The sequence below is a fragment of the Vicugna pacos genome, chromosome 14 (assembly GCF_048564905.1).
Source record: "Vicugna pacos chromosome 14, VicPac4, whole genome shotgun sequence".
NCBI lineage: Eukaryota > Metazoa > Chordata > Mammalia > Artiodactyla > Camelidae > Vicugna > Vicugna pacos.
This window is the reverse complement of record NC_133000.1, coordinates 4,778,021-4,803,751: the sequence shown is the minus strand read 5'-3', so window position 1 is coordinate 4,803,751 and position 25,731 is coordinate 4,778,021. Positions and strand designations below refer to the sequence as shown.

The 25,731-nt window shown below is 45.2% G+C and overlaps 1 protein-coding gene across 4 annotated transcripts in view; it reads left to right on the top strand.

The window, feature by feature from the left end:
• Nucleotides 1-299: 299 nt before the first annotated feature.
• Nucleotides 300-25,731, top strand: part of FLT1 (fms related receptor tyrosine kinase 1) — a 157,299-nt gene continuing 131,867 nt past the window's right edge. For all 4 annotated transcript variants that reach the window (XM_072976056.1, XM_072976055.1, XM_072976057.1 and 1 more), the window contains exons 1-2: nt 300-713; nt 25,458-25,554. In XM_072976056.1, coding sequence (XP_072832157.1) covers nt 650-713; nt 25,458-25,554 — 161 coding nt within the window. In that variant the 5' untranslated portion in view covers nt 300-649. The remainder of the gene's footprint in view (nt 714-25,457; nt 25,555-25,731) is intronic.

Below are 25,731 nucleotides of genomic sequence, written 5' to 3'. Positions count from 1 at the left end.
GCCGGGCGGAGGGAGACTGCAAGGATTTCCTGAGAGCTAAAGGAAGGAGGGAGGGGAGGAGGCAGAAGCCGGGAGCAGGAGCCGTGAACCTGCCCGGCGGCCCTGCGGGGCCCCGCCGCCCGCGCCTCCCCATGCACGCTCCCTCCTCCGCCCCCGGCGGTCCCCTCCCCCTCCGGAGCTGGAGGGAATCAGGTCCCGGAGGAAGAGGGTAGTTGGGGAGGCGGATGAGGGGTGGGGGACCCCTTGACGTCACTGGAAGGAGGTGCCGGGGTAGGAAGTGGGTGGGGGGAAAGGTTATAAATTGCCCCCGCCCTCGGCTCCTCTTAATCGAGATCCGCTGGAGGCTCGGAGCGCGCCGGGCGGACGCTCCTCAAGGCTCCTCCCCGGCGGCGGCGGCGGCGGCGGCAGCGGCAGCAGCTCGGAGCGGGCTCCGGAGCTGGAACGCAACGGCCAGAGGACGCCGGGCTGCGAGGATTACCGGGGGGAAGTGGCTGTCTTTCCGGCTGGAGCCGCGGAGAGGGGCGCTCGGGGCGTAGGGCCGGAGCGCGGGGCCGGCGGCGGCGGCGCGAGAGGAGACAGGCTCGAGCGGCTGCGGCGGGCGCCCGCGAGGAGCGCGGGCACCGGGCGGGCAGGCCGCGTCGCGCTCACCATGGTCAGCTGCTGGGACACCGGGGTCCTGCTGTGCGCGCTGCTCGGCGGTCTGCTTTTCACAGGTGAGGCGCGGCCCGAGCGGGAAGCCGGCGCGGGCTGGCTGGGTGGCAGGGGCACGCCCCGGGGCTCCGGGTGCGCGTGGGGAGGGCGGGCTGCAGCCGTGCGGAGCTCGCGGGGAACCCGCGGCACCAGTTGCGGTGGGCACTCCTGCGGCCATGGCGCCCTTTCTCCTCCGCCAAGCGGTCGGGGTAGGCGCCTCGGAGAGCAGCTTGCAGGGGTCCGCGAGCATCGCCGCTCTCGGGTCTACGCAGCGGCTGCCCCTTGGCGGCTGGAGTCGCTGATCCTCTCTGCCTGGCGACCTCCTCCAAGTCCGGTCTCTCCGCCCAGGCTCTGGGCTCCGAGAGCGCTGAGCACTCGGACCTGCCGGTCTCCCAAAGCCTGCTCTCAGGCGGCCTGGCCGGGTCCGCGGCGCCCCCAGAGCGGCTGCTCCTAGGACGCCCGCGAGGCTGCCCCGGGGCTGGGCTGAGACCCGCAGTTGGTGATGTTGGGCACTGGCCACGACGTCGCGCCTCCTGAGGGAAGGAGGTGAGCCCCCTTGGAGGGAATTGCGTTCCTGGTGGGAGCACACAGATCCCAGGAGATGGCAAGAGCTGTACCTTTGACCACTTCGGGCCCCCGAGCCCGCTTGCCGTGGGGAACCTTCCCCCAGCGGCCGCTCCTTCCCGCCGCTCGCCGACCGCTGGGCCTGAGCGCGCTGCCGCCGTCCCTCGAGTGGAGCCCCTGCCGCTGGTCCAGCCCAGGTCGCCGACCTGAATGACCCTAACCGACGAAGGCAGTCGAGGACCCAAATACCGTTAAGTTTCGGAATTGCAATTCTAGCCTTTACATTCCGCGAAAAGAAAGGGCAAACGATTTGGACCAAAAGATGCGGTTTGAGGAATCGGTGAGGTCCGCGGGCGGCAGGGAAAACTGCCGGGGGCCCGGAGGTGGTACTGCGATTAGAGTGGAGGCAGCTCCCACAGAGGCGCCAAAACCCAAGGGCACTTAGCGACCGGGACTTGCCATTCTGCTCAGCGGGGCTATATGGCCAAACCCCCTAGTTCAGTCCACCTGGGCGCAAAGAGCCAGATTTGGGGGCGCTTGTCTTTTAAGCATCATGGAAGAAAGGTAAAGTACGAAATTTACAATAACGTAAAATAAGTCTCTGCAAAGATCTTTGGGAAAGCCAGTAGGGTTGAGCTTATTTTTTAAAATACTTGTTAAAAGGCAGTAACAGATAATACTTTCTCAGTGGGAAGACTAATTTGACCATCCGTTTCTAAACAAGTAATGGTTCTAATTACCGAGATGCAAGGCGAAGTCCTACCTACCGTCTGAGAGCTGGCTCTAAGTTGGAACTGTTGCTAAAATAACTGTTAAATGAAGTACGGCTTTTCTATTTCAAAAATACCTTTTGGGTTTGAAAAGTCACTAATTTTGAAATATAATTGCTTAGAGCATCAAAATAACTTGCTAATGTCCGTCTGTTATGTAAAAGTAAATATCGGCAAATTACCGTGAATTAAAAACATGGCGGGAAAAGTATGTTTTATTGGATTTTCTGTTTCACACATATATATCTTTATTTTGTTTCAAAAACTAGCAAAGTCTAGTTCTGTTCGTGGTTTAGGAGCAATTTAAGATCGGTGGAAGCTTTTCAGAAACGCCAATGAGATCCTGTTAGGATTCTCTTAGATTTTATTTTACTTAAATGAGGCAGAAATCTTGGAAGTCTTTTGCGATTTTGAAATTTTTTACATGTGTGTTACAGGAAGAAAGCAAGACAAAACATTGTCAAGGTGAGAACTCCTTCACCTGCGGGTTTAGGGAATGTTCTATCAGCAGCTGGGGTTTGTAATTGCAAATGGAGCCTTTGTAAACCACAGGCTTTTGCCATCAGTTAACTGCTGCCTCCCGTGAAACAGTCAGCCACCTGCTTTCTAAGTTGCCTCAGAGCTTTCAGGCTCAACGGAGGGGCTGCGTGTCTGGGGAGTGGAGTACAGACGGGCCAAGTTTCTGCCCTGTACAAGGAGTCGACATGCACTCATCACGGGCCAGGTCTGCTCACTGTCGGGTGCTATATAATATTTATGTGTTATTAATACTGTGTATGCACAGTGCACTGAGATATAAAATAATCAGAGGTTCAGTAACACAAAGAGATAATGCATTTCCCCATAAAGAGTATATTTACCATCTTCCAAATGTCTTGGGAAATAAAAAGATGTCAATAATTCAGATACTTCCAAGACCTCTGTATTGCAGTCTCTTCCTCTCAAAAGGATACCAGCCTTCCTTTCTCCAGCTCAAAGTCACATTTTCTTACTTTGAAGGCACCACACCCTTGATTAAAGCCACAGACCCTTTTTGTCTGCTCCCATTTTTCTTGAACTTTGGAGCAACTGACACGTACAGTTTGCTATAACTCACTGAAAATGCCCCACTTGCAAATTTTGTGAGGGAAGTCTAATTAGTAACATAAAGTTAAATCAAAATGTACACGAAAATACTCATTTCCAAAATGAATGTCACAAATCTCTTAAGCTCATTTTACTGTATAACAGTTTTTATTTTCCCCAAGGTTTATGAAGCCACCGTTTTTTTGTTGTGTTTTTTGGAATTGCGTGTTTTGAAATGTTAATTACATAGCCGTCCACGTAGCTTTCCAAATGATGGAGCCTTATCTATTTATGAAGTTTTTTCCTTTCCCTGTTGAGAATTCTCTAGTGGACTATCCAGTTTCTTTTCTAGTGAGCACTAAGTGGAGTTTTTGTTTTGTATTCATTTGTAAAATTCAGACGTTAGCAAGATGGTTATTACTAGGGGCCTTTTCCAACTCAAAAATTCGACAAATGATTCCAAGAAATAGACTGACAGAGTGTCTCTTTGCCGCCCACCCCTAACTGCAGTGCATATGGGATGGATGATAACCTAGTGATGCCAGAGTTGGGGCTGGAAGGATGAACTGGTTCCCCTTGCTCTCAGTAATCAGTGTGTTATTTGTTCTTTCACTAGTGGAATGCACCTGATTCCACCCCATCTCCTTGCTCTTTATTGGGTTGTAAGAGCTAAATTGTTAAGAGTTTGCCCACACCAGTAGTAAACGTTATCTTGAGCTTTGTTTACTAACAGAATGTGTAACTCTATGAAGGAGAATCTACTTTATAACTCCAGTTACATCATCTCTTCTAAGGATACCACTCATTTTATGCTCGTGTGCATTTCTTGTTTTCTTTTTAATGAGTGCTCACTTGAATTCCCAAATAACTTAAGTCTAAAAGAGTTTCAGATTTCAACGAAGATACTAACCGTTTTATTTAAAATTCAGTCTATTTTTTACGACTTTTTAGAACCAATGAAATAACCCCTTTGTTCCTCCTGAAACTATTGAGATATTCTAAATCTACTTTGACTGTATATAATATAGAAATTGAAAATGATACATTGCCCCCAAAATTCCTTTTGTATCTATGAAAAGAAATGCAGTGTCCTTGAGGAATGTTACTCAATCCATTGGAAAGTTATGACTGATGTTTACTCTGGCTTCGGAATTCTGCAAAGTGAGGACAAATAACAGAGTAAGTAGTTTCTGTGGCGCTTTAAATTGAGACGTGTATTCGAGTGAGTATGAGAGTGGAGAGAGAGTGATAGAAGCTCTCTTGGTACTTGGGTGTTAAATGCAGAGCTGGCTGGTGTTAGGGTCTTGGTTCAGCTGCACGGTCAGGAGTTTGTTGGATATCAAGTAAATATCATCACTTTGCAGAGCATTTGTCACTGTGGACAGAGGAGGAAGGACATTTGAAATAACACCAGACCTTATTTTTTTTAAGTAAAAATGTGTCATTAGGAATGGTTAGAAGCATCTGTTGCATTTGACTTAAATGATTTAATAGAACAGTCCATTCCATTCCACTGGGCTCGGTATACTGGTGAGGCTTGTGAAGGATGACACGATCCCCTGCCAGATGCTTCCCAGGGTCATTGCTGATCCCTCGCACACTTGGGTGCCTTGGAAATTGCACGCTGCTGATTAAAGTGCTGGATTTTATACCAGATTGAGGGAGGGGAAGGAAACGGGAGGAATGGGGTAATGGAGGGAGGGCTTGAAAGGAAAGCCTCCGGCTTAGTATCTGGGACCGCGGTGGGGGGGGTGGTTTCATTAAGGAAATGGTTCCATTGAGTCTGCTGAAGATAGTGGACTGGATTTCCTGCATTGCTGCTGGGGCGGATGTCGAGGGGCGGGGTCAAGAATTCCTGGGGATTTCCCATCAGTCTTGGAGAAGCTGGAGGCCTGTGAGCCATGTCTGATTATCGCTCCTACCTGATTGGCAGCTCCTTGAGAGCCTAGATCTCCTCTCACAGACACATAGATTGGCAGCCTAGATGGAGCCTCATGGACTCAGTCTACTGCTTCAGAGATGAGAATATCCACCCAGGGCAGTTGAGGGATTTTTTTTTTCAAGGTCAACAGCTGGCTAGCGGTGGCTCCAGGAACAGAACCCAGTGTTCATATTACATTTCTTCATTCTTGACATTTCTTCATTCTTCTATTTTGTATATAAGAGGAATCTCTCTTAAACAGAGTACATATGTTCAAATATCTGTTGAATGACATTATTACAGTGCTAAAATTTCTTTTTAAATGCTGGCATCTTTTTTTAAATCTTTTTTTTCTTTAATACTTTTGTGGGGGGAGGTAATTAGATTTATTTACTTATTTTATTATTATTGTTTAATGGAGGTACTGGGGACTGAACCAGGACCTCGTGCATGCTAAGCATGTGCTCTACCACTAAGCTCTACCCTCCCCACTCTTTTTAAATCTTATTTCTCATTTTATTGAATGCATTTAATGGTCTTTCCTGCCATTGGCACACAATTTTTTTACACACATACACACAATCAGGACCATATGAGCATACTGCAGTGGTTGATACGTGTTTATAGGCTGCTCTGTGAAAAAATACATTTAAACTGCTTTTCTAAACTTAATGCTTCATTCATATTATAAGGCATCACCATTAATTTTTTTTACAACAGTGTTTTTAATGACTGTGTAGCATTTCGTGGCATAGCTGTGCTGTAATTTATTTAACTAACTGGCATCTTTTTTAATATGAAAAAATATAAAAGCCCATCAGGCGTTTAATGAAGAATGTCTGAATGGTGGCTGCTTCGTATTCCAAGAGATTTGGTAAGAAGACTGCTCATTTTTCTCGTGAGCAGTTGGAATCCTCCTTTTGAACTGATCTGGTTTAAATAGTTGTGGCTTATGGTACCAGTTTTGTCTGCCACCACCTCGCTGCACACACCCTGTGTCCCAGCCCGAAACTACCCCCGTCAGAGAAATTACTCACTAATCTTTAGCTGTGCCTTGCATTTTCATCATTCCGTGTTCGTGCTGTTTATCTGCCTGCAAGACCCCTTTTCTCCCTCTGCATCTTCTCCCCTGCCTCCAAAATTCAGCTCAGAAATCGCCAGCTCTGTAAGCATCTCTGTACAGCCCCAGACAGAAGCCTAGTTTCCGCCACTCCTATGTGTCACCTCCTATGCTCTCTGGGTCCCTCCTCCCGTTCTTGTCACCTTGCATTGCTGGTATTCTGTTTGGGTGTCTGCTCTGGCTCTTGCGGGAGGAGAGGCCATGTCTTAGCTGTCCTCAGAGCTCCAGCACCTGTGTCATGCCTGGTATGGAGGCTCTTGGTCAGTGTTGGAATGAATGAATGAATGAATGAGTGAATGATGTAGCCACACTATCATTTCAAAGGAGAAATCTCTCAGGGCCAGGTATGAATTTATTCCAGTATATTCATGCACTCCTGCTTGTGCCTTTGGCCTCAGTTACAGTGGTTTCTTTAAAGGGGCTGTTCTCAATAGATAACATTTGTCCTCGGCACTGAGTGGCTCAGATGTAGGAAATCACCTGTGGTCTTCATCTCCCTGAGATACCCATGTCCTTAGTCCTGTTCTGTTCTGTCATGATGCTTCCCTGGGACCCTAGTCCACACAGTTCTGCCCTAGCCTCTACTGGTGAGGGGCCAGCACTTTGCCTTTCCTCCAGTGTCTTACACAGCTTTTAGTGTTCTCAGATTTCATGGTTTGATTTGCTCATCCTCTCGTAGACTCAAGCCTGAGTCACTGGGTGGTGGGCTGGGTTGCAAATCTGAATGACAGAGACCTGGCCACACTCAGAATCCAGGCTCTGTTTCAGTAGGACCCTTGTTACCCAACGAGGCTTGTTGTCTGATTTCCTCCTTCCTTAGAATGAGTTCTCCTCAACCATTCATGCATATAGATTCCTGGCAGGACCCACCTGCTAGGTGTGAAACTGTTTCTCTGATCCTGGCTCAAGCTGGTGCCTCCCTTCCCCCACGCCCACCCCCACACTTTGCATATGCCCGCAACATGCTTCTCAAAGCGCTGTCCACAGCCCAGCGTCCCCTGGGAACTTAACAGGTCAGAACCTGTGCACTAATAAAGTCCCCAGGTGCTTTGTTTGCACATTAAAAACTGAGAAGCACTGATTTTAGTAAAGGGTTCTTAGCCCTAGTGTCTCTCTGCCAGCATCCTAGTGATGACCTTTGACCTGTGTGACCAAGGGACTAGACCTGGGACAGCGAGGAGCCTCTTCCTGTTCTTGTCTTTGCTGGGACACCTGTGTCCTACTTCAAGACTTTTTTTTTTTTTTTAACAGAATCTTAGACTTAGCTTGGACCTGGAATCAGAGTAAACAGAGGTTGTGCTCTTGAAGAGTACCAGAGTTAAGCACACCATGTGTGTAAGGTCAAGGTCTTAGAAAATAGGGACCTGGTGAAAAACACTAGAAACAGCATTAAATAGATGGGCTTTAATCAGAAATAGAAGTTTGACAAGGCATTTGCTTCCAGAGCAAAGCCACTTGGTGTAAAAATCAGCGAAGATTAAGTATCCTTCTCTGGAATCCCCGGCGTCACGGCGGCATTGCCGTCCCATCGTGCTGGGCTGCACCTTCTCCCTGGGCAGATTTTTTGTCTTTTCACAGGTGACCCCAGTGCTTCCGGGCACTTTTCCTCAGCCCCGTCCTCTCTCCTTCCATTTAACTGATGGAGTTTGAATGCATTTCCTTTCAAGTGACAGCCCCACCCATGCAGTTGGTTGACACCAGTAAAGCTATAACAAGGATCAGATTCTTTAGTGAAGGAGGTCTTGTGTAAATGAGAAGCCTTGGCTTTTGTTACATACAAATACGAAACCGCTTGAACTCAAGGCCACCTTCTGTGGCCTTGATTAGTAATTGGTATGCCAGCTGAGTTCTGTGAAGCCCTCTGCTTTTCTCTCGGGCCATGGTCCCCAGCCTTTGCTCTGCAGTAGAATCATCTGGGGAGCTTGATTTTTAGAATCCTTTTGCCCTGGCTGCACTTCTGACCAATTTGATCAGCATCTTTTGAATAGGACACAGGCATCAGTAATTTTAAAGCTCCCAGGTCAGATTCTATCACGCACCCAGATCACCTGGAGAGGTTGCGCTGCGGCGCTGGGCCTGCCCCAGAGTTTCTGACTCAGTAGGTCTGGGGTGGGGCCAGGAATTTGCATTTCCAGCAGGTTCCCAGGTGGTTCTGGGGCCCCTGCCCTCGGTCTGGTGTGAGAGGCCTGGTCACTGGGGAGGCACCTGACCAGGGGCCAATCTGTTGAAGGCACTAAAACATCACTGGACATCTAACACGGTGGACTTCGGAGGAGGAGTGAGTGTTAGTGGAGGAATGCCAGGATAAAGTGCTTGGGGCGACCCTGGGTGCGATGCAGTTGCCTTCTGAGGAAGGTGGGTCTGTTTTCCGAGTGAGGTATGTGAGTTGGGAACTAGAGCCGAGCTGCTGGTCTGGACAATGAGGCTGACAGTAGCCCTCCTTCCCTGCCTCACACGGTTGAGCCCTCAGCCTCGGCTTTGCAGAAAAGCTGGCACGTGCCTGCAGGGTCCTTTGGAAAGGTGCCGTGCTGTTGGCCCAGCCTGGGCCGCCACGTGCCGTGGTCCAGCCCTGCTTCCCTCCAGTGAGCCCCGCACGAAGCTGCCGGAAGGCTTGCGGTGCTCTGCCTCTGACCGAGCGTCTGTGTCTCTAGGCCTCTGCTGGGGTCAGTGTCCCCAGCTCGGGTGGCTGATGGAGCAGTCGGGCTCTGCTGACTTCCGTGATGTGCTGTGGCTCTGTCCCCACTGGTGAGCTGCACCACCGCCATACTGGAGACCGAGCTGGCCTCCCACCGTGTGGCCTTCCCCTGAGAGCATCTGAGGGCACTGGGGGCACTTAAGCCTACTATTCTGTGAGCGCCACTTGGACACTTTCATTTTCAAACACGGAAAGAGCATAGCCTTTCCCACTGCTGAATCACTGCTCCTGCAGGCCTGAGTCACCACACGGTTTTGTCTGTCACCTGTTGCCAACGTAAGAGCCTGCCCCAAGACTCTGTGGCCTAAAACAAGAACCCGAGATGTCTCCTGGGTCTGTGGGTTAGAAGTCTGGGCAGGGCTCATCTGCGTGATTTTCTTTGGACTTCACCTGGGTTGCTCCTGCAGCTTTAGTCACCGGGCGTTGTAACTGGGACAGTGGTGCTGGCTTTCCCTAGTCTCCCTCTACACCCAGCCTCCTGCCATCCAGCCGTCTAGCCTGGCGTCCTTCTTGGAGGCAGGGGCTGTCTGAGAGGGCGACAGTGGATGCCTTAGGGCCTTTGCAAGTCCTGCAGCACCACTCCTGCGACCTGACGTTGGGCTGGTCAGAGCGGTCCTAACTCAGAGTGGGGGCTGGGGAGAAGGCTCCTCTCTGTTAGGGGCTGCCCAGTCTCGTGGCCACGCCCCTCAAGCCGAACACACTGCTGTCCAGCACTTAACCTTTCTTTTCAGTCTAGATATTAGGCTGGAGTTTGGCCAAGAAAATCATAGTGAATAATGCCTTGGCCCTTCTTAACCCAGGAGCTAAAGACAGCTGAGCCCGAGGAAGAGTCCTATTCATAACTCTTGATTAGGGGCCATAGGCCACAGTGAAGGTGGCCTCTCCCAAACCCCGTGGCATCGGCAAGGGGGGACAGTGGACCCCAGACTGCGAGTGGAGGCAGTCTGCAGCTTCTTGGCTTATCTCATAGGGTCTCTGAGCGTCTTCTTCTGGATGATGTGGTGAGGCTGTGTGTGCTGGGGGCGGGAAAGGAGGAGACCAACCCTTAAGAACTGTCAGGCCCTTTGATTTACACATATTGTATTACTCAGTCCCGAGGTAAGTGTGATATGCTCTTAAATATGAGGCAACTGAGGCTTAAGTAAATTAAATACTTTTTCTAAGATCAGAGATAACCTAAGTATTTAGGTAAATTAAATACCTCCCTTAACTGGAATTATTTCAGTCTGGTTTTATCAGACCCTCAACTTCCCTTCTCTCACTGTGCCTCACGGCCGAAAGGCAAAGGGGAGAAGGGACAGACTGTGGGTGAGAGCGGGCTAGTCTTCCTTCCCTTCTTTCAAAACCATTCTATCCTTGGAGTTTTGCTGTCTCCAAAGAACATGAGACACCACTGCGACTCCAGCCTGGAGTGGCCTTGAGAGATCCCACTGCTGTGTGTCACAGGCACCATTAAAGTCTCCACTAAGACAGAATTTTTTTTTTAATTGAAGTACAGTCAATTATAATATGTCAGTTTCCAGTGTGCAACACAATGTCCCAGTCATACATATACATACATACATTTGTTTTCATAATTTTTTTCGTTAAAGGTTATTATAAGATATTGAACATAGCTAAGAAAGAGATTTAATCATGTGGGTTTTCTTATCATTGGTATTCAAGGACCTTCCCAAAAATCCAAATCAGGAAAGGATCTCCAACACCAATATAAGAACTTGACTTTATATAGGTTTCCCAACTGCTCTCCGACATGTGACGTGTAACTGATTGAGATCACATAGGGGGACGGATGAGGCTATGCTTTGATTCTGGATGAATTCCCTGAATTCCCTGAACAAGCTGGGGCTGCCTTCGGCCAGATTGTTTCCAGGAATCAAATGTCTACTTCTCTGCACCTTTTAGATCCCAGAAACCACAAAGACTTGGAGCTTTTTCTTAGTAAAACTGGAGATGAGAAAGGCCCCGAAGGCAGATGCTTCCTGAGCTGGCATGGGGGAGGACTCTGTCCCCGAGGGAAGGGGAGGAATGTGCAGCTGGGCACCTCCAAGCACAGGTGCCGTGTGCCGAGAACCTCCTCCTAACCATCCAATGTGCACACTTTTAACTCTGTTTTATGAACTGAAACCCTGAGGCTCAGGGAAACTGGTGATTTGCTGGGGTTGCATTCTTACAGAGTGACCAAGCCAAGACTGAAAACATAGGTCTTTCCGATTTTAAAATTGGTGCTCTTTCCACCAACGTTTACCCAAAAGACCTTGAATGATAACATCTAGGAGTTCAGGAAAACCACGGAGTCTGGTTTTCAGCGGTTAGTAGAGAAAGCTCCAGTGCTCGTGGGAAAAAGACAGACGTCCGAGGGCAGAGCCCCAGAGGATGCTCCCGGCGCTCTGGGGTGGGCACCGCCACAGGCTTTGGTTTCCCTGTTTGACTGACAGTCCTTGTACAGTTTTCAAAAATGGAAGCATTTCTATAAGCCCTGTTGCTCCTTGGGGCTCTTGCTCTTCCTTAGACCCTTCTTTTCAGATATTCAAAGCCTGCAAGTCAAGAAAGAGAAGCAAAGTATTTGACTTCTTCCTGGATCGTTACTAGGAGAGGGACCCCTTCTGAAACCAGAATATGACCGTGTTTATCTGAATCTGAGAAAAATCCAATTCTGCCACCTACAGAGGAGTTTTATCTTTCATCCCAGGGAAGCAGCTGAAAATGTGGTCAAATGGATGAAAGTTATAAGGAGTGGTGATATATATGCTGTTTGATTTTTATGATTGTTTTCTTTTTCTGAGAGGGCATTAGAGAAGCCAAAAATACATGTAAACAGACGGAAAGGCGGGGTTGTATTAGAGGGACCTGCAAGCAAACAACTGTAAAAGGCTGTGTAAACTCGGGTGCCAGCGCTTCGTCTATGATTAATGGCAGTGTTTTCTTTTTGGAAACCTGTTTAACTCTCTTTTCCACTCAGTGTCTCCTGCTAGATCAGATTTTTGTGTTCTGTTGTTATTTGGAAATTTTTATAGCTTTGAAATCTTCTCCAGAGGGAATTCTAGAACTGGAGGGGAAGAAGAAGAAGGGCATGGGAACTGGGCCATCATGAGGCCCCGGATGGACTCTGTGTACCTGTAACTTCTCGGGGCCAGGGGATATTTGACACACATCGTTGGTGTACAGATTAGAAGTGGTTCTGCCACTCACTCCCCCGTCCCAGCCTCTGCCCTCAAAACTGGTAAATGGAAAATACCTTAAGTCAAGCATTTGCCACACAAAGTCGCTTAGATGTGCAGGAGACTAACATGAATGCTGATTTCCAAGAATTTCTACGTTGCTTTAGCCCTTTGGGACTGGAGGTTAAACTCAGTGATTCTAAATCCCAGTAGATCTCTTTTTAGGGGGAATAAAATTCCGACGTGTGGAAATAGAGTTGTTGTTGATTTTAAATGTGCTTTGTAGTCCAAGCAGACGGGCGTGGAATCGCCATGCTCAAATAATTCACTCACCAGTTTGGAAGAGTCTTAAGTACAGACTGAGGAGAGATTTCTTTTAAGAAATGTATTTTCTTAACGATGTTTTTGTATGCCATATGTATATACGTGTGTGTGTGTGTGTATATATATATATATATATTTTTTTTTTTTTTTTTGCTGTGATTTCATGAGGGAAGACATGGATGATGTTGAATTTAATTCTCCTGATGCAGTTTCATAACCAGTCACGAGTCCAGGTTCCTGTTCAGCTGCCAGTGTGAGGTCAGGGGTGCCTGAAAGCCCGTTTTTATATTAGAACATTTTAATATATTCCCTTGAAAGGTGCTCAAGCAATTCTCACCAGTTAACCCACTATATTTTCTTTCAAGAGGGAAACAGGATGGTATTTATTGTGCTCTGGGTTCACCATTGAGCAAGTCTCTTGCGAAGTGAACTGTGAAGTTAACTGAAGCTAATCACTTACGTTAGCAAAGAATTTGTGACTCCCTGTACTCTAAAACACATCCTTTAAAAAAAAAAAGTGTGCATAGCTTTGAGGTGATATGTTTGTTGACTCAGATAATCTTGAACACAGCGTGGTGTTCACCTAATCTTCTTCTTTGTGACTCACGTCCTAAGGGGCCACTCAGGGCTGAAGGCCCTTCCGGAGAAAGGCCTGGCTTCTGCTCCATTTCCACGGCTGTGATCCAGGACAGAGCCTGGCATGTAGCAGTCACTCAATAAACAGTTGAACTGCCTGGCACTGTATCCGAGTCGGCCCTCTGGGTCTCAGAGGCCCTTCTGGAGTCATGGTTCCACATTGGTTCACCTTCTGAGAACCTATGTGTGGCTGTAGTGGAGGAGGTTGGCAGAAATATGTCTAAGAGTTGGCAGGAATTCTCCCTACACATCTGAAATGTGCTGTTACCTACCTGGGCCATCCTCTGGTTTCAGTGACCCCTTTCTTATCCTTGGCCAAGCTGCCATGTTCTCCTATACTGAATCTAGACTCGGGATTCAGAACGAGGATGTAAGTTGCCTGGCCAGGAAAGAAATGGTCACCAAGAGATACTTCCTTTAGATAGACCCTCCTGCTGGGATGCTTTTAGTGGTCAAGTTTCCCAAACAGCCCAGAAGAGAGACAGTTGATTGGGAATCTTAATTTGTAGGTACATCAGCGCAGCCTGAAGGTACCAGGTAGCATTGTTACCACTGCTGCTGGTTTTGCCATCTCGGTTAAGAACATTTGTGTTGGAAACGATTTCCTCTTGGCTCTGAACCATCCGTCATGCAGGCCAGGAAGAGGAGAGAAAAGGAGGCACAGGTTAAGTCCTGGCTGCTGTGTCACATCTGATCATTTTCGTTTATTCACATCTGATCATTTTCGTTTATTCCCCTCACTCTGCATCCATCCTTACATGATTTCAAAAAGCACAATGTGACCTAGGCATATCTTCCAGTGAATATCTCAGCAAAGAGGTCAAGGAAAGCAGAGCTGTGGAAGCAAGAGAAGAGTAGTTGGTAAAAGTGGAGGAGAGTATAGCTCAATTGGTAGAGTGCTTGCCTAGCATGCATGAGGTCCTGGGTTCAATGCCCAGTATCACCATTAAAAAATAAATAAACCTAATTACCACCCCCCTCCCAAAAAGTGTAGTTGGTAAAGAAAACAATTGTTTAAAAAGTAAAGATGAGCTTTAGAGGGTCTGGAAGCAAGAAGGAGACTCTAGAGTTTCCTTTAGCAAACACATACTCATTCTTCAGGTCTTACCTTTAGTGTCCTCCTCCTGAGAGAATGTCCTTCACTCCCTGGGCTCTGTTGGCCACCCCCATGTCAGGTGCTTCCCTGGGATAATACATCAACATAATGTCACTTTATATTTGTACAAAAACTAGTTTGTACGTATACAGTTGCATCTATCATATATATATATATATATATATATATATACAGAACACACACTTGTGTATCTGTTGCCCAGCCTAAGATATAAACACTTTAAAGAAGTGATCTTGCTTGTCATATCTATTATTGTTTCCTTCTCTTAGTATATGTTTGCAGTATTAAACGGAAGAATAAATGCTGAGGTTAAAGAGCAGAGAGAGACAGGTGAGGGGGTGAGAGGAACGGGTCACACTGGGCATGGAATTGGGAAAATAAGCCAGGGTTGGCTGGCAGGGAAAGAGAGAGAAGAAGAGATAAATGAGAGTATTGCGTTTCCAGACTCCAGGAATCACAGATGGGGACCAACCCTTAACCCAGTCCGTCCGTGCCACGTCAGGGTTGGTGGCTTTGCTTTACAGGGACCGCTCCAATATTGGGAACCTTACTGCCTCTCTTCAGAGTTCTTTCTTCTGGTTTTTTGTACCTTCCACTCACTGGTTTTGGTCTTGTCTTCCAGAAGGAGTTATTTTAAAGCCCGTGAGGTTGATGGCCAACCAATCACAGAAACTGGTGTTTTATTTTTTTTCTTCCATCAGATATGTGATATCTTGGATGATATAAAAATGCTAATTCTATAACAGATTAATGAAATTTTATGAGTAAAAATGCCCCATGCTTTAAAATCAGTATTCTCCAGGCAGGTTTGGGGTGCAAATGACTTTAAAGTCTTTCATGGATATTTGTAAGGAAGACCTTAGTATCACATACCTAAGTAAGTGAGGAGCCTTCAGTAAATTAGTTCTTTAAAAATTGAGATACTTCTGGTGCTGGCACGCTGCTTGTAACGGTTACTTTCCTGTCCAGAACCTTGGCTCTCAGCAAAACTGGTACCACATTAATTCAATTTGAGATTATATATATTTTTTTAAAGTCTGAAATCTTAGGGAGGCCAGCTCTTACAAATATTTACTATGTAAATTGAGTGTGTCTTAAGAAAACGTGAAAATTAAAGCAGACCAGTATTTAAAAGAACAGTTCAGTCGACACACCCATCCCATTGTCCACATAGGATTAGTCTCAAAAATACGTGTAATGAAAAGCAATTGTATTCCAAATTGTTTAATTTAGAAGGAAACTGATTTTGACAACAGAAACACAATGGTCAAGGACAGTGTTTAATGAGTCTTAGAAAGTATGCTAACGTAGCTTTCAAAAACTCAATTCCCCGATGATGGATAACTTTACTGCACACTCTTGGCCAGTTAAATCTCGAGGGTCAGAAGGTTTGTATATGTTATTGGTAACAAAGACGGAGATCGCTCAACTTTCCTCTTAGGGAGTGAATTTATAAAGCACCTCCTTTATAGACAGGAACTCCAGAAAAATGTTTTCTATGTAGTCAAGACTTCATAAACTATCAGGGGAAGCTTAAAATTAACACCAGAACTTTATCTCACTCAGCCTTCCAATCTGTTTTCTTTCTCTCCTACTTTTATATGTAAAGCCAATGGTATTGTGTCCTTATTTATAACAGATTATGAAGTGGAAGAATATATGAAAAGAATAGACCAAACTTTGGGTTTGCGATAATAATGTTTTCAGCCTTTTTCTCGCACGGACAGCTAGAGTGTTAAGGTGCGTGTTTGCCCACCTGCCTGCTTGCCAGCCTCCTTCTTTTTATGATCCAGAAATTTAAGGCATTTGTTTTGGATTTGAAATTAAGACTTCAGCATGATAGATTTCTTGTGGGTACTCAGCTGCATGCCAGCGTACAGCTCCATGATCTATTCATTTTTTTTCCAGAAAGAACTGTGTGTGAGTCTGAAGCTGATCCATATTACATGACAGGTTATAGGCAACGGCTAAACTGAAATTTAAAGTTCCAATTCCTGTTCCTAAGCTTTCCCCATTCTATGGCAAGCTCTTATATTGAATCGATAAAATACTTCCCAGATCTTCTCTGTGGTGCTTTCCTTCTTAAAGGATCCCCAGGGATCATGTAAAGATCTTGTCCACCTGCCGTCCTTGTCTCCAAAGACTCCTGGAACTCCAGCATGGAACAGTAAGGCACACAGAGAGGTCGGCAAAGCATCTGGTGGCAGACCAACGTGTAATCGTACTGCCGCGTAGAGTCGGGATGGCTTTAGATTTTAAATGGTGGGTTGATACATCCTGTCCTGTGCTTCCAGACTAATAATTCTTTATTTAAAAACAGAAAAACCCCAGTTGCTTCCAGTCAGCCAAGTGTTGCATGCATTGTGTGTGTGTGTGTTTACTAAGACTGCACCTCTGCTGAGCATTCTTTGTTTTAAGTGTTTATAACCTGAAAATGAAGATATTCTAGTCCTGAAATAACTTGGGAATCAACATGAGTGACGGCAGAGCGGTCTGGTGCTTACGAGCCATTTTCGATGAGGGGGCATCAGCTGCTTCCCCCACGGTCCTCTGAACGGTCGCATTGGATAAGCACAGAGGCCGGGAGGGTGTCTGCTTCGCATGTAGTGAGCTGCCCGCTCCTGGTAGAGACGCAGCCTTGTCTGAGCCCCCCGCCCCCTGAAACCTGCCTCTGCATCTTCAGGGTGTAAAGAGCGTTTGTTCTGTCCATCTCCCTTGGTGTAGCCAGATGAAAGCGGGCCATCTTCTCCGCTGAATGCTTTGCAAGCTCTGTCCCGTGTCCTGTCAACAGATCTTGACCCTTGCTCCTGGCCGCTCAGATAACTTCCCTGACAACGTACGGTAAATTGAAATGACATGTTGTTAGACGTCTCTATGGAGGTGGTTTTTGAACTGATTCAATAAAAAGACATCCGTGTGGGAGGAGAGCATTTTTGGGGAAAAAGGTAACTCCTCGGTCGGCAGGAGATTTCTCACTGACCAACCTTAATTATCTCTGATGTCACATGAAAAGGAGCTGCGCCTGGGTCCAGGTCATTGGGAGGGTAGGCTCCTGATGGTAGCTGGTGACAGGCCCGGTGATAAATGAATGTGCCCTGTTAAAACCATGACCCTCCGAGAAGCCAGTGTCAAGTAAAAAGCTCAGAGAGGAACCCTGGGGACGCGGCCCTCATAAACACTGACAGTAGGAATGTTCGTGTCGGTAGAGGACTTTCCTCTTGGTAAACATCTTCCACCACACAGGTTTTCTTTTTCTTTCCAATAACTTTTACGGAGTTTTGTTGACTGATAATTACAGTATGAACTGTGAGACAGCTTTAAAATTATTCAGATGAACGTCTCTAGGGTTGTGCCAAAAGTCACTGATGAAATTAAATAATTTTTTCCCCTGAATTCAAGACATGCATGCTGTATAGATGACTTTGGAAATTTTCTATCAAGGCATGGCGATCAGATGCTTCACATTTCGGATCTGATGACTTGGGGATTATTTAGGAGAGCAGAAATTCCAAAGCAAGAAGCCGGTGAATTCCTTTTTGTGGGTCCGAGTGAGAAGACAGTTCAGCATAATGTAAAGATGAAAAGGGAATAGCAAGTCTCCGGCGTCAGCAACTTTCTACAAGTTAGGTGAACTGTTGCTGGAAGCAGCCACCAAACTATTCATTTGTGGACCCGGAAGATCAATAACACAGTTGTCCTGATCTAAAATATCCTGTATTTGTCCACTTGAAAGTCACAGTCTTATCTCTGCGAGGGATTAGTCAGCGGTGAGTCAGAGCTTGGTGCTCTTGCTGGATGCGTGTCAATTTCTGAGTCCCAGCGTAGCAAGAGCTGTCCCTGCGCCTCCGAGAACGAAGAGTGCTGTTAAAACGCACGCGCCACCACCCCTCTGGTTTCTGCACCCAAAACCAGCTTCCCAGGAAGAGAGGCGTGCACCTCCCCGTAGGTAGCTGTCTGTGCACCTGTGGTTACGTGAACAGCCTTTCCTTTCCTTAGGTCCTTCCCTGATTTAAGGCCAGTTGTTTATGGGGGGAAAATATCATTTAAAAGAGTAACATCACCTGTCGTTGTGGGATCCAGTGACGCTGCCGTCATACAAATTCCCATGGCTTTCCCACCTTCGGTTTAGCCTGTGGATCGAGGGAACGTGAGCGCGCTGGTCCTTCTCCATCATGCTTGAAGGGAGGAAAAATGCACATTGTGATGGGCTGGTGACATAATCTTTATTTAGGGCAGTCATTCTAACCTGTGCGTTCAGTCATAATGTCCCCTCCATACTATCTACGTAAGTATCAGATAATCTGAAGTCATGACACAGAAGTTAAGACCAAGAGTTAACTTTTTATTAAGTATTACAGCCCTTTAGGAATTAGCATCTCAAACAAAACTTCTGGTAGTTTCTGGAAATTTGGTTCATCTGCAACTGTATTCGTAACCTTTCTCCCACCCTCGCCACCAACCAAAAAGATTCTATGGGATTTAGTCTGTGGGACTTAAGCTTTTAATAAGCTACATCTTGAGGAAAGAAAGTCTTCTTTTATTAGGAATTATGTTTCATTAACCTCACACAACCTTGGTAAAGGCCCAGAGTCTTAAAATCAAATTTTAGAAACATGATACTTGGGGATTGATATTTAGATAAAGAGGTCATTTATCATGAAAGATTATGTACTGTTGAAAATGTGGTAGGCAAAATCAAAGACAGATGCATCTCATTTGAAATAAACCTAATATGCAAAGCTTTGCGTTAAAAACAAATAAATGGAAATCAATAATTGTAATATAAAAGGAAATAAAATACCAGTAGATTTCTTCCAAGAACTCTAGCAACATAATTTTTGATGTGCTCAATTTTTAAAAATTTAAATAGTTAAAATTCAAATTATGCAGTTAGAAATTTTAAATGAATGTTAAATTTAAAAGGTTACAATTTGGCGGAACAATAGTAAGGTTTTTGCAATATGTTTATAAATCTACTACGTAAATAATGATGTTATTGAACAGGAAGGAAAAATTATTTCTCTAAAATCAGCCTTCTAAAGCCCTAAGCTGGAAAAGCTAAAGTATAAAAATCTAACAGCGTTGAGATTATATGTAGCAGCAAAGCTCAAAATAGCCCAATTTTGACTTAACTCTGATTATTTTAGTCATAAGATTTGTTTTTATAACAGCTCTATTGAGATAAAATTCACATACCATAAAACTCACCATTTTAAATTGTGTAAGTCAGTGGTCTATAGTGTATTCACAGAATTGCACAACCATCACCACTATCAAATACTAGGACGTTTCCACCCCCAGAAGAACTCCCGTTACTGGCCAGTCTTGTTCCCTTCTTTCCCCAGCTCCTGCCAAGCTCTCCTCTATTTCCTGTCGTTATAAATTCACATATTCTGGACATTTCATAGAAATGGAATCATATAGTATGTGGCCTTTTGTGACTGGCTTCTTTTAATTAGCATAGTGGTTTCGTGTTTTGTTTTGTTTTGTTTTTTTAACAAGAGAATGTGATTTTCTCACCATGCTGGAAGCTGGAAGTCTAAACTCGAGGTGTTACCAGTTCCAGTTTCTCCTGAGGCCTCTCTCGGTGGCCCGCAGACGGCCGTCTTCTCGCTGGGTCCCCACGCAGCCTTTCCTCTGTGTGGACCAGCAGAATGTTCTCAGGGGTGATCTATGTTGGAGCAGGTATCCGTACTCCATCCATCCCTTTTCATTGCCAAATAATACTCAGTTGGGATCTCCTACATTTTGTTTATCCACCCATCATTTGGGTTGTTTCCACTTTTTGGCTATAATGAGTAATGCTGCTCTGGACATTTGAGTACAAGTTTTTCTGCAGACATATGTTTTGGGTTCTTTTGGGTGGATACCTAGGAGTAGAATTGCTGGGTCATATGTTTAACCATTTGAGGAACTGCCATCTGTTGTCCAAAGCAATAGCGCCATTTTACAGTCCTACCAACAATATACGGGGGCTCCCGTTTCTCCACATCCCCATCAACACTTGTTTCGTCTGTTTTATTGAAGCCACCCTAGCGATTGTGAAGTTGGTGTCTCACTGTGGCTCTGATTTGCGTTTTCCTGAAGACTAATGCCGTCCAGCGTCTTTTCCTGCGCTCGTTAGCCATTTATATATCTTCTTCGGGAAAATGTCTATTCAGATCCTTTGTCTGTTTATATATTGGGCTATTTGATTTTTTTCAGGAGTCTTAAGTATTTTACAATGTGATTTCTAACTTGTGCATTATTAATTACTGTGGATTTCAGAATCATTGACTTTTTAGGCTGAAAGCAAAGGCCAAAATCTCAGTCCAGTCCCCTCTGTTGGCAGATGAAGATTCAGGGGCTTAAAATGACTGGCTTGTGGCCACAACAGAACTCGTTAGTAGCAGAGCTGGGGAGATTCATGATTCTAAATCAAAAATGGAAAAATGCAGCAGTTTCACGGGTCCTATCTGAATAAAGCCCCTTTCTTACAGGGAACAGCTCTTTGATTTCAGTGAGTAGGGACAAGGAGGTGTCACCTGGAAGGAGGAGCTCAGAGACTTGACTGAAGTTGCATTCAGCTGTCAGAACACTGTTATTATTTAGATCAATAAAAATAGCTGTTTTCTACCCCACAAGTCACTGGCTATCTCCAGTATGGTTGCATCTCTGAGCGTGGTTTACTTTTTCCTGGCCATAAAAGTAATACATGTTAACTACTTTTTTTTTTTCAAGTTCAAAAAAGTACTAAGAAATGGGGAAAAATTATCCGTAATGTTACAACTCAGAAACACAATCCTTGCTAATATTCTGGAACCTTCCCTTTCACTGATTTTCTGTTGCCTTCTTATTTACATACTTGAGTTCATATTGTTTACACAAAAGTTGTAGGTTCTTCCCACTCTGTTAACATTATAGAGCATAAAATATTTTCCAAGCTAGTAAAACTCTCCGTGAACATCCAAAAAAAAGCTGTTTTCTAAAGATACTTTTAGTCAAACTTTACATAAGAATCTTCTCTCTGCCTTAAAAGTGATGGGCAAGACTGTGTGGCTCATAATGGCCCATGGTGAGAGTTCCTGCTTTTAGTGTCCAGCACAGGAGCCTTGAAGAAAGAGCTTCAATCACTGGGCCTTTGATTTGGTTGCAAAATAAAGCCTGTCTTAGAACAGTCTGTCTATGGCTTCTTCCTGGAGGTTCATCATGTAGGAAGAGAAGGGTTTTGCCTTGTTTTGTTTTTGCAATTGGGTTTATTTTTTATTCTTTTAAAATGGAGTTGCTGGGGATTGAACCCAGGACCTCGTGTATGCTAAGCGTGCACTCTACCACTGAGCTATGCTCTCCCCTCTGAGAAGGGGTTTTGTTAAAGAGCCACAAAACTATTCTCTTTTTGCCTACCAGATAATACAGAACAAACAATGAGGAAAATATTCAGACAAGAACAGTACAAAGTGTTGGCGTGTCGGCAGACATGTCCACGGACACGCATTGGCTTTTTAATGTTATTAGCCCACTCTGCTTGACCTTAATAGTTTTTTCTAATAAAAAAGCATGTGATAAAGCCCATTTCCATAGTCTGCATTTGGTTTGTTTTGGTTTGGGGTTTTTTTTGGATTCCACAGGGAAGTGAGATCACAGGGTATTTGTCTTTCTCTGACCTCCTTCACTTAGCATAATGCCCTCAAGGTCCACCCATGTTGTTGCAAATGGCAGGATTTCATTCTTTTTTTTTATAGCTCCATTGTATACGTAAGTATGCCACATCTTCTTTATTCATCCATCAGTGGACACTGAAGTTGCTTCCATGTCTTGACTATTGTAAATAGTGCTGCTATGAACTTGTGAATGCTTATTTTTTCAAGTTAGTGTTTTCGTTTCATTCAGATAAATACCTAGAAGTGAAATTGCTGGATCATGTGATAGTTCTATTTTTATTTCTTAAAATGTTTTTGATTATTTTTAATTATTTGAGGAACAGCCATACTGTTTTCCATAGTGGCTGCACCAATTTACATTCCCACCGGCAGTGCACAAGGGTTCCCTTTTTCCCATACCCTTTCTGACACTCGTTAACTTCTTGTCTTTCTGATGATAGTCATTCTAGATGTCGAGGTGGTATCTCATTGTGGTTCTGATTTGCATTTCCCTGATAATTAGTGATGTTGAGCATATTTTCATGAACTTGTGGGCCATGTGTCTGTCTTTGAAAAAATGTCTATTCGGATCCTCTGCCCATTTTAAAAATTGGATTGTTTGTTTTTTTTCTATTGAGTTGTATATGTTATTTATGTTTTGGATGTTAAGCCCTTATGAGATACATAATTAGCAACTATTTTCTCCCATTCAGTAGATGGCCTTTCCGTTTTACTGATTGCATTGAGTTTTTTATTTGTTTTATTTAAATAATAATTTGCCCGATGTAAGGAGATCTCTCTGACCCTCGTGATTATACTGCAGTTGACTTTGATGAAAACAATAGCTCACGGACCACCTAGTTCACTAAGGGGACAATAATTCTTTTAAGCCAGACTTCGAGACTGCCATTGCAAACAGTGGAAAATTCTGATCCCCATCTGAGCTTCACAGTGGGGGATCATTGTTAAATTATAGCGCTCCACCCTTGGAAAGAAGCAGCCTGTGGATGTATTTCTAAATGGACAATGTGACTTTGAGCTACTCAGGAGAAGAGCAAACTGAGTTGTCTATGGTGGAGGCGGATCCTGCACTGGATCTTGGCTGTGCGCGCATTCACGTCCTCATACGCATCACTACCGAGGCTGAAAAGGTGTCTGAAGTGCAGGAGAAACTCCAAAAATGTTAAATATCCATTATTACTCAAGTGGGTTAAACTGCTTCAAAGAAATATTTTAAGGCCTGATGTAATTTCAGGGCATTTGAGGAAGAAAGATTTCACTTTCCTTTTTCCTTACTAGTTTTCCTGTTAAAGTATAGTCCTGGCACCTCCTTTCATCTTTCTGAGATTCTGGTTTCCTATTGGCTGAAGAATGGTGACATCTCAAAGTACCCAGTTACTTAGAAATGCCGTGTCTTTTCACTTCTCTTTTCTTTGGTTCCAACCAACCACTTTTATCTGGCTTCCTCATTCCAAGTGCAAAAGTCATTTTGTCCACGGAGAAAATTATATAACAAAATAACTCTCTTCTCCACATTTCCCCCTGAACTTTCCAATAATCCCATGTCTCTCTCAGTGTCATATTTTAAGTACTCAGCTGTGTTGTCTTCTTTGGGTTGGAGGGTGGAGTTGGACAGGCAGATGGCATGTTTTTAAGGAGATCGTCTCTACATAACACTTTTATCTGCTGAGATTTGGGTGGTTCCTTATGGTTTAAGTTTCTCTCTGATGAGGGTCAGGAGTACCGGTGTTCTAGGGTGTTGATAGAGAAAGTTCCGGACGATGTGGAAACCAAGATAGCAGGCAGTAGGAACCACCTCACCCCATGAAAAGGAAGGCGTCTTCCCCTCGGCCTCCCCTGGGCGGGAAAGCTCACTGTCTGCCCACAAACCAGAGAGATACCTGCAAGTGATGCCAGAATTTTCCGCAGGAAGCTTGGCTAGCTCTTTGCCGACACGTGAACAACAGCGCAACCACATCAGCAGAGTTTCATGCCATAAAGTAGGGCAGAAACGAGCCTGCCGGGACATTTTCCAGGGCAGGTGTTATCAGTTGCTGGCTGTGGCTTTAGTAAAACGTAGTGTTCTCGTAGGTGGATCACAGCCACCCAGGGATGCCAGACTACAACAGCAAAACAACCATTAAAAAGAAAAACCTAGTCTTCTCCTGGGTCACTGATTCTGAGCTACCTGTTGCCTCAGGAAACCCATCGAGATGAGGAAAGTACAAAACTTCCCCTCAGGTACCCGAATGGGTTGACTTGTTCAATAGGGTTATTTGATAGACCAATGGGATCTTTCCGAAATAGTCCTTTACATTTAAATTTAGCTAATAATGAGCCGTTTGTTCCAGTCGTAATTTGATACCAGGACCTAGCGCACATAAAAGTGACTTTTCAAATATTAATTTAGAACACCAGCAAAGCAGATCATGTCAGTTTAACACCGTTGCAATTACATACTCAGCAAAACATCTTCTGGTGGAAGTAGGGGAGGGGGTGATCCTGCTGGAGGGCATGACAGGGGGCGTCTGCACCGTGTCAGGCGGACTACACAGCACTGAGTCCACACACTGTGCCTGTGATGTAGGCCGTGGGTTGTGCAGTTTCACACACAAGGATGCTAAGGAGCAGCACACCAAGTCATGCCGAGGCCAGGGCGTTAGGAAGTGGAGACGTTTAGATTCCAGGGCAGGCCTCTGAGCCTTGTTTCTTTCCTTCCTCCCCCTGACACTTACCTCTCTAGTCCTGAGCCCTGATCTCCTATTTTTACCAGGAGGAGGAGGAAGGACAGGTGGATGGACGGACAGATGGGTGGGGGTGGGGGGGTGGAATAGGAGATGAGGGAAAGGAGGGAGGAGAATTCCTGATGGAGACCCCTGCTGAGCAGTCAACAGGAGCTTCAATCTCTATGACACCAACGGCTCAAGGAATCGTGGGTCTGGGAGTGTCAGAAATGGACAGTCAGAGATGCAGTCACCTGGTCCAGTCTCCCGTCTTACAGATAGGAGAACTGAGGCCTGGAGAGAGGTGACTTGGCCAGGGTCTCCCAACCTGCCGCTGGGGTGGACATCAGTATTGCTCTGTACAGAGATGTGCGGGTGGGGACCACTGCCGCAACGCTTTTCTCACCGTCTCAGCACCCCCGTGAAATACACTTGTCAAATGTCACGTAGGAGCGGGTGGTTCCCTCTTTTCTGTTCCACTCTAGAGGGAACTTGGGGATGATGTAAGACAAACCAAATGGCTTCTAAAATTGGTTTTGATTTTATGATTAGTCTTCCAAACGAGGAAACTGATTCAGAAAGAGCAATGACTTGCCCAAAATATCATGGTTCAAGTAATGACTGAACTATGTCTAGAAACCAGGAAAATTTCTATGCCTTTTATTCAGAAAAAAGATCAGACAGGCCTATATGTCCAGGTGACCCATGCTGCTAGTTCAGTGTTAGGAATATATTTTGCATGGCACTGATATTTAATCTTGAGTTTTTAATAAGTTACTATCTATTCCTCATATGGTTGCATTTTGAACCATGATTGGATTTATTAATGTTCTAAATTAATGGGCTTTTGGATATTTAGATCATTTAGCAAAGTAGGCTGTTTAATATCCGTAAGCAAGTCGTGGGCTAGCAAAAATTTGCAAATGAAATATGTGTTGGGGCACCTTTTTGCATATGAAAGTAAGAAGAAAAGTTGCCTCTTATGGAAAGATTGAAAAAAAAAGACGAGAGGACAATCTGTAAATAATACATTTCAAAAATTTGTTTTCCAGGATCTAGTTCAGGTTCAAAATTCAAAGGTCCTGAGCTGAGTTTAAAAGGCACCCAGCACGTGATACAAGCAGGCCAGACGCTGTATCTCAAATGCAGGTGAGTGGCTGCGTTGGTTTGGGGGTCATCTGGTTGCTCTTCCTAAGGCAGGATCATTTCCCTGGTAGCGTAGACAGGTGGCCCCCCAGAGCAGACAGGTAGATTTCAGTGGTCTTCTGTGATCTGCCAAGTGCAAACCACACGTACCCAGCTTCCTGTGGATAGTGATTCATTCAT